Below are 7,932 nucleotides of genomic sequence, written 5' to 3' on the forward strand. Positions count from 1 at the left end.
TACATGACCAAACACAATAAATAACATAATATACAAAGCTTTATAATTATTGCACATTTGTAAAATATCTTACAGTGAGTTCATACAGCCAGCAATATTTAAAGCACGAAGACTTTATTTACAGTTTTATTTTAATATAATAACTAGATCCAATGGACCTAACATAAGATGAAATTATGTTAATTTTACCAACCAGCGTTCTCATCAATCATATATATTTTGGGGGAAGTGTAAACATTATTGCCTAAAGTACGTTATATACATCTGATAGCTGATCTTAACAAAGGACTTTAACATCTAGAAAGGTAAAGCTGATAAAAGGCTACCATATTTTGGTTTATTTTATTTATCCTCAAATTATATATTAATTTTTTTAAAATGTAAACTCAGTGAATAAGGGCTGGTATAGTCAATATTTTACATAAGTAGTCTCATCTCTTTAAAAAAAAGTTGACCTTTAGATCATTGCTTTTTCATTAGGAAGTTCTCTAATATTTTATGGAAATATTTTAATAGACCTCGGGAGTTTTGAAATACTGTTTACCCTTGAAATATTCTCCATTTGATAAAAATAATAATTTCTCCTGGAAAATAAATTCTTTCAAAAGTTTACTGAAAGCCTAGTTTCAGAAAATGAAATTTTAAAATCCAGTGTCTTTAAAATAACAAAAATATGTCAGGATACATTTGAAATAAATCGCAGAAAATAGTGTCAATGTGTATATATGGATATGTGTGTATCTCTTACATATGCATTTAAGAGCACGGGTATATATATGCATATACATACACATACATATATATACACACATACACACACGTAGGTGGCATACCTACATTTTAATACACACACACATACCCACTTCGCTGGACCTAAACATGCACTAGCAAGTTATTTTAGGGCTTCAACTCTTCAGAAAATCTCATTATGTGAGGAGCGAAGTGGCTCTGCGGGGAGCATTATGGAAATATCTGGGCCTGATTTAATGAGGCTGTTCACATTGGTGGAATATCAACTTAACAGAGAAAAGTCTACCCAGGGCGTCCAAGTTACCAAAATGAAAATTGGCAATTGAGATGATAAGAACGTGGCTTTCTTCTGCGAAATCACTTCAGGTAACAGAGATAACATTAAATAACATACATTCTATGCACCAAGAACAATGTTTTATGTACCGAGTCTCTTATCCGTCTCTCCTAATGACTTCCCTTAGCGGGTTGTTAGTACTTGACAGCAGGTCTCCGTGCGGGGAACTTTTCTCCAATTCCACATTCAAAGGAGGTCCATCAGAGAGCATGATTGGCAATTTTCGTCATAATCTGCACATTATTAGCATCAAAATTGACGTGGCAGTTAACACTGGTGGGTTTTGATGTACCTTTCTTCAAGTTCAAGGAAACCCCTCCTGCAGCCGGGGTTGGCAGAGTGGGTCTCAGCAACCCCGCGGTGGCCTTGCAGAGGCGGAGGCACAATAGACATGCGTGAGAAATATGCCAAGAACCATTTTACTCGGGGAAAAGGAAAACGAGGAGAGAAGGAGACGAGGGGAATAGAGAGTTTGAACTCAGAAAAGTGTATAAGGAAAGGCTTCAGTATAATATTATATATATCTAGAGATTCAAGTATTTCCCAGATCGAGCGGAACCCGGTAGTCGGAAAACTGAAATGAAAACGCCTCTCCAAACACTACCGCGATCTGTCAGACTTGCCCTCCTCTTGCCCTCCTTTCTTTTCCCTTCCCTGTCCTGGCTGTGGCAACCTCATTAGCCATCACTTTTTGCATAAAATATGCAAGATGCTCTCATTCCGTCAGCACTGAAACCAAAGACCCAAAGCAAAACCGGTGGTGGACAGAGAGGGAGGAGGCGCGACGGCCACTCCTTCCCACCTCGGCTTTGTCCTTTCCGAGGAAGGCGGCCACAGCCCAGCCGGCCTCGCTCCCCAGTGCAGTAGACAATCTCGCACACACACCAGCTTCCGCCCGCGCTCTCCACCCGCCCTCCCGGCCTTCTCCTCAGACCTCCATTCTCCCACTCTCCTCGCACAAGGCGCCTAAAAGCTCGGGCTGAAAGAAAATTTGCCACCTCCTGCCCACCCTCCTTTCAGAAAAAGAAAGAATGGAAGAAAAAGAGCAGCAGCAGAAACCTGGCGTGGGAGGACGAGGGAGGTGACTCCCGCTGTCCCCCAAACACTAGCGCACACCATTCCCCTCTCTTTGTTGTGGTTCTCCATTCTTCTGACCACGCAGTTCAGACGAGCAACCCGGGCCTGAGGATGCACACCCAGGGCTGGAGACCCTGGAGGACTGGCTTAGGGGTGGGGGGATTGTCTTCGGGGAGACCAAGAGCTCAGGACAGAGGCGGGAAGTGGAGCCTGAGCGGCGGGAAACATAGAGGAGGGAGAGGAGGGGAGACGGCTGGGTGGCAAATACAAAAATAGAAATAATCTGGGGGGACGGCCGCAGGGCTTTTGCTCCGGCTTCTTCCCCCCAGTTCGGGGCAGGCTCCCTTCAGCCTCCCGCGCCCCGGGGCGCCCCCTGGCGGCAGCGGTAGCAGTAGGCAGGGCTCCGCGAGCGCAGGGGGCGCACAGGGATTCCCGAGCACACGCAGAGCGGCAGGCGCGGCCCCCTGGCGGCGGCGACGACGTAGTTATCTGGTAAGTGGGGCCTCGTCCCTCTGGTCCGGCGGGCTCACGGCGGTCTTGCTAAGCACGGCGGCCGAGTAGGGTAGGAAGCCGCTCTCGGAGCGCGGCGCCGCAGCGCTACAGCCGAAGTCCGAGCCCCCCGCGGCCCCTGCGCTGCCGCCGCCGCCGCCGCCCCCCCTGGAGCCCAGGGCGGCGGCGGCTGCTGCTGCAGCCGCTGCCGCCGACTGACTGCTGTGGCAACTGAGGCACGAGCATGGCGCGGAGCCGCCGCTGGGGGGCGCCCCGGCCGCCGCTGCAGAGGAGGCTGCAGCTGCTGCAGCTGCGGCAGCGGCCGCAGCCGAGGCCGCACTGTTGAGCCCCGCGGCGGCCGCGGGCGCCTGGTAGAGACCCGGGTGACGGAAGCTGCACAGCAGTTCCGGCCGCGAGTAGGGATGAGAGAGGGCGCGGAAGGTGTCCAGCGGGCGGATGGAAGTGGCGAAGGGCGACGACGCCGCAGCTGCTGCGCCAGAGGCTGCGGCCGCCGCTGCCGCCGCCGTGACACCCACGTGCGGGTAGTAGTGCAGCGGCACGTGCGAGTGGAAGGGGTAGGGCAGGCTTCCGGTGGCGGCCGCGTGCGTCATCATGTAGGTGTAGAAGCTGGGGTCGGCTGGGTGCGGCCACGACATGGCCAGTCGCTGCCGCTTGTCTTTCATGCGCCGGTTCTGGAACCACACCTGCGGGGAGAACCGCGTGGTGGCCCGGGTTAGGGAGAGCCCATGTTCCCGGCCCCCGGCCGGAGACTCCCTGCCCCTCCCGGACCTCTGAATGGCCTGGCCTAGTCCTCTGTGACCGAGCCCAACCCGAGTCCCCTCTGCTCTCACAGCTGGCACAGTGTGGAGGGCAGTATGTGGACCGCTGTGGGCACACTTTACTCAGCAAAGAGAGACTCCTCTAGGCTGCTGCGGCTCCTTCGGCTTTTGCGCCCTTACCTCTTGCTGCATTTTCTCAACCCAGCCCAACCTTTCCTCTCCCTCCCGCCACCCACCGGTGCCCGGCCTTGCTGAGCACCCGTCTCTCAATCCCAGGATTTGCTGGGGGATTCTGGACAGACTTTAAAGAGAGGCTGCCGTGCAGCTTTTCTGAGAGGTGGCCGCGCGAGGTCTTGAGCTCTCCGAGCTTCGAGGACCTGCCCCTAGGGGCACGGGTCCGATTTTGATATTGAAGGGAAAAGTTTATTGTTTCGTTTGTCTTAAATGAGTGGCAAGAGCAATGTCCCCATAAACTGCGAAAGGGGACTTTCTTACCCCTCCCAACACAGTATCTAATAAAGACATCATTCATCACGACCCTAAATTAAAGAAAGCCTGATCAAACAGGAGGGAGATTTACACATCCCTCCTCTACCCACTGGGGTTTTCTCTTTTCTTTTTCTAGAGTGTCGAATGCTCCGTGAAGTGTTCGCCAAGTCGCCCAACGTCCCAGCTATCTCTCCCGGATGTATAATAAAATTAATAACCTAAAGATATGTATAAATAAGAAAAATTTCGTTGCATTTTCTCCCCAGGAGGTTGCCCTTTTTCCTTTGCCCAAGAGAAAACTTTGGGAAACTACTTTTTCAGCCCAATCGATTTTTAAAATACGGTATCCATTTCTTCATGTTCTAACCATTTGTGTGGAATATAAATCTCCGAGATCAAGAGCAATTGAAAAGTTTGGCCTTTGGTTCGTGCTAGAGGAACACAGACCAGCCGGCTTTGTTGCCTAGGGGGAAGTGGGGCTCTGGGGCCTTGGGCGGGCTTTGGGCAGAATCGAGTAGAGGCAAGCATTTGCGGCATCGTTGCTGCCATTCAGGGACCGTCCCCGGTCAGCCAGTCCGGCCGACCGTTCGAATTCGGCAGCCGAGAAATAAATAAAGCAACTCTTTTGGTGACTACCCCCCGCAGGTTTCCAGGACCTGTGCTAAATCTAGCCACCCAGAAAGAAGAAAGGGGAAAAAGAAACAAATCAACATAGGTGGGCCTCGGGAGGCCAGAGTAGGCGCGCGCTGGAATCGATACCTTGATGGTGGTTTCGGGCAGGTTAAGCGCAGCGGCCAGCTCGCACCGGCGGGGCCGCGACACGTAGTTTTCCCGGTAGAACTCCTTCTCCAGGCGCGCGATCTGCTCGCGGGTGAACGCCGTGCGGTAGCGCCGCACCTGATCCGCGCCGGAGCCGGAGCTGCCCAGCGCCGCACCCCCGCTGCCGCCGCCGCCGCCGCCGCCTCCATGCAGGCTGCCGAGGCCCGAGCCCGACGCCGACGTCGTGGTGCCCGCGGTCGAGCCGCTCTCGGCGTACCCTGGCAAACAAACAGCCGACAGCTCATGAGTCGCTGTAGGGCCGAGAGCCCTGCGCTGCGGCTGCACGAACAAGGAGAGTGGAAGCCAAGTCAGGAAGGATAGTCGCTGACGGAATTGATGCGGGTCTGTCGCACTTACTCATTGCTGCTGTTAATGTAATCAGTAAAGTTTGGGCAGCCCTTGTAACCACACAATAGAAACCGAATTAGGGAGGTTTTTAAAAATTAGAAATTTTCAACTAAGGAGGAAAGCCGGACGAGGGAAAATGCCTCCCTTGGGCGCGGTTTGGGAAGCTCTGGGTTTGCCATTGTCTGGAGACAGCAGGGCAGCTTTCCGTACGGGCCTCTAACCTTTCTTTGACAGTTTTTGGGGTTTGGTTAGAAACATTTTAAGATTCGCAAGACTGCAGCAGCTCAAACCCCAGCCTTCAGAGAGGGGAATACACTTTTCAACTCTCTCCTGCTGACTTAAGCGGGTCGAGCAGAGGCGCCCGGCGAGGCTCCCTCAGACTCAGAAGAATGCCCCCCTGCACCCGGCCCTGAGGTCTCAGAGGCAGAGGAGCTCGGAGCAGCTTCCCGAGGCACCCTGCCCCGAGAGCTACTCAGCGGCTGACTAAGGGTCTGTCGGCTCGCTCCGGCTCGTAGACCTGCGGGCAGAAACATTTTCTCGGACTCAGGAGCGAGGGCGGGCGGGCCTGGCGCCCATAGCTCCGCAGGCCTGCGCCTTGCTCGGAGGCTTAAGGAGCAGAGCCGGAGGGCAGGGTCCCTGGCATGCGTCCCGCCCCCACCCGAGCAAGCTCGCTGCAGCCTGCTTGAGGAAGGTCTGAGGGGCAACGACACTGAGAAGCGTCGGCGGGGGTCTCGGAGGAGCAAGGAGGGTGGGACTGGAGAGCGCGGAGCGGGCGGCACGGTTACCTTTGCCATTGTTTTCCTTTAGCGGCGCGGCGCCGAGACCGCCGGGGGAACGCAGCGCCGAACAGCCCACCTCCACGTCGCTGCTCATGTCAGCCTCGGCGCCCGCCTCGGAATAATGGCCCGGTTTCTTGCGGCTCTCGGTGGTGGAGGCAATTTCGGAGGAGACGGTGCTTTCGCTCCCCGGGTGCTGCAGGTTGAACAGAGTGTCTATTTCGAATTTGCCCTTGGCGGGGAGGTCTCCCAGAGCACCGTGCAGGGGGGCGGACGGCAGGCGAGGGCTGAGGCGAGCCGGGTGCTGCGAATTTTCCAGGGCCTCGAGCACAGCATTGCCAGCCGAATCGGATAAATTGGAGAATCTTTTGCCGGCCGTGGGGCTGTGCAGTCCTCTCTCCATCAGAATCATCTCTTTTCTTATTCTTTCCATCATCTCAGCTTTCTTAAAAATGTCACAGTGGCCCGGCTGTCCCGTCCTAATGATGGGCTGTGCCTAGGGCTAATTCTCATTCAGCCCCAGCGAGAGCCTCTAAATATTATTATCTCTTTTGGAGGGAGGCGGAAAAATTGTGGGATGCCAGAGCGAGGGAATGACTGGTCAAAATGACCCATGCATCCTTCCGAGCCCGAGATGTCATTCATCAAAAAGTAGCGCCCGCTCGTCATTAAGGTACGAATGACGCCTTCGAATAATCATTTATTGTAACAGGTTTATAAGCAAATAAATACACGCTCCTGTCAGTGGGTAATGAAGGCGGCTTCAGAGCAGACAAATAGATACAGGTAGGAGGCGAGAAGAGACAAGAAGTGAGAAGGGAGGCTCCGGTCCTTTGCCCGCTCCGAGCCAGTTCTGCTCGCCCGGGGGTTTGGCCTCGGGGGTGAAATTGACAGTCTGATTAATAGAGCGCGCCGCGGCACATTTCCCCCTTCATTTAGGGGCATCATTACGCTCTCAGTTTGCTGGGTTGCCCCTTAGGTCCTAATCATGCAGCACCTTCCTCATTTTTCCTCGGACATGGATACGTGTTAAATAATAGATAACGCTTTGATTTTCCAGAGTAGATTCTCCGGAAGGTTGCTTTTTTTTTTTTTTTTTTAACATTTACAAGCTGGGGGCCTAAGGGGGGGCAAGGGGGAGGATGCAGGAAGAGTTGCGTAAGAAGACCTTGCGCCGCTCCTGTCTGGATTACTTATCTTTGGGATTTCAGAACCAAATATGTATTTTATTTAACAAATAGGACGCCGAGTTCTCTCCCTCCCTACTTCTTCACCTCAGCCTGGATGCTCTCCTCCCACCCTGGGGGGAGGGGGGATAGAGAGAGCGAGCACATCTCCTAGAGTTTTGAAGGCGCTTTCTTGCTACGTGGCCAGGGAGGTGCGTTGGGCCCGCGCCTCCAAACGGAAATCGTTAGGTCCTCTCTGATTTTCTAACACCGTTTGCAGAATGAGTTCTGAACTCAAAGTCTCTGGTTTTTTACTTTTATAATCCTGTTGATGAATAGGCTTCTCGCCTACGCATGTTCCCTGGGGGAAATGAACTAGGCTGAACGATTTGATAGCAGAATTCGACAGCTAACATTAAATACAGTCGCGATTTACAGCGCCATACGGGCCGCTCCGAATTCACTTTTTACGTTGCCGGTTTTTCCCCTCCCTTCTCAAATAGAATTATTTGCAGCAAAGTCGCCGGAATTTGAGGTCAAAGGGGGAAAGAGGAGACAGCCTTCTTCCCCTACCACCCCTCTTCCCTTCCTCCCTTCCTCCCTTCCTTCCCTCCCCTCCTTCGCCTATTTGCTCCTTTTCTTTCTCTCTTTCCTCCCCCTCAACCCCAGCCCCTTACCTGTGGCCCGGGGTATTCCTGGTGCTGAGTCCGGGCGCGGAGACTCGCCTCCCAGCCTTGCTGCTGCTCCTTGAGGCCTGAGCTTGGCGGCAGAGCCTTTTGGCGATAACTTTGATAGTCATAATGACGCTGGTGGCAACCATTTTAACGAAGATCAATCTTCACTCAAGGCCAGTCCTCATCTCCTCCCGCGGTTGCATCCCAACCTACCCGGACCCCCGAAGC

The 7,932-nt window shown here is 53.3% G+C and overlaps 1 protein-coding gene across 1 annotated transcript; it reads right to left on the reverse strand.

Moving 5' to 3' along the window:
* Positions 1–2,649: 2,649 nt before the first annotated feature.
* EVX2 (even-skipped homeobox 2) lies at positions 2,650–6,300 on the reverse strand. Its single transcript, XM_063087183.1, has 3 exons — positions 5,874–6,300; positions 4,681–4,958; positions 2,650–3,357 (listed from the first exon to the last, which is right to left on the reverse strand). The coding sequence occupies exons 1-3, from the start codon at positions 6,298–6,300 to the stop codon at positions 2,650–2,652; spliced, it is 1,413 nt and encodes a 470-aa protein (XP_062943253.1).
* Positions 6,301–7,932: the final 1,632 nt, after the last annotated feature.

This window comes from Cynocephalus volans, chromosome 1, assembly GCF_027409185.1.
Source record: "Cynocephalus volans isolate mCynVol1 chromosome 1, mCynVol1.pri, whole genome shotgun sequence".
Classification (NCBI taxonomy): Eukaryota; Metazoa; Chordata; class Mammalia; order Dermoptera; family Cynocephalidae; genus Cynocephalus; species Cynocephalus volans.

What these genes read in the sequence shown, in the direction of transcription:
- EVX2 (XM_063087183.1), bottom strand. Translation starts at nt 6,300, where the DNA reads ATGATGGAAAGAATAAGAAAAGAGATGATTCTGATGGAGAGAGGACTG. An exon ending in AAAGGAAAACAATGGCAAAG is followed by an intron (nt 4,959 to 5,873) that starts GTAACCGTGCCG and finishes TTTGTTTGCCAG; the next exon opens with GGTACGCCGAGAGCGGCTCG. An exon ending in TGCCCGAAACCACCATCAAG is followed by an intron (nt 3,358 to 4,680) that starts GTATCGATTCCA and finishes TTCTCCCCGCAG; the next exon opens with GTGTGGTTCCAGAACCGGCG.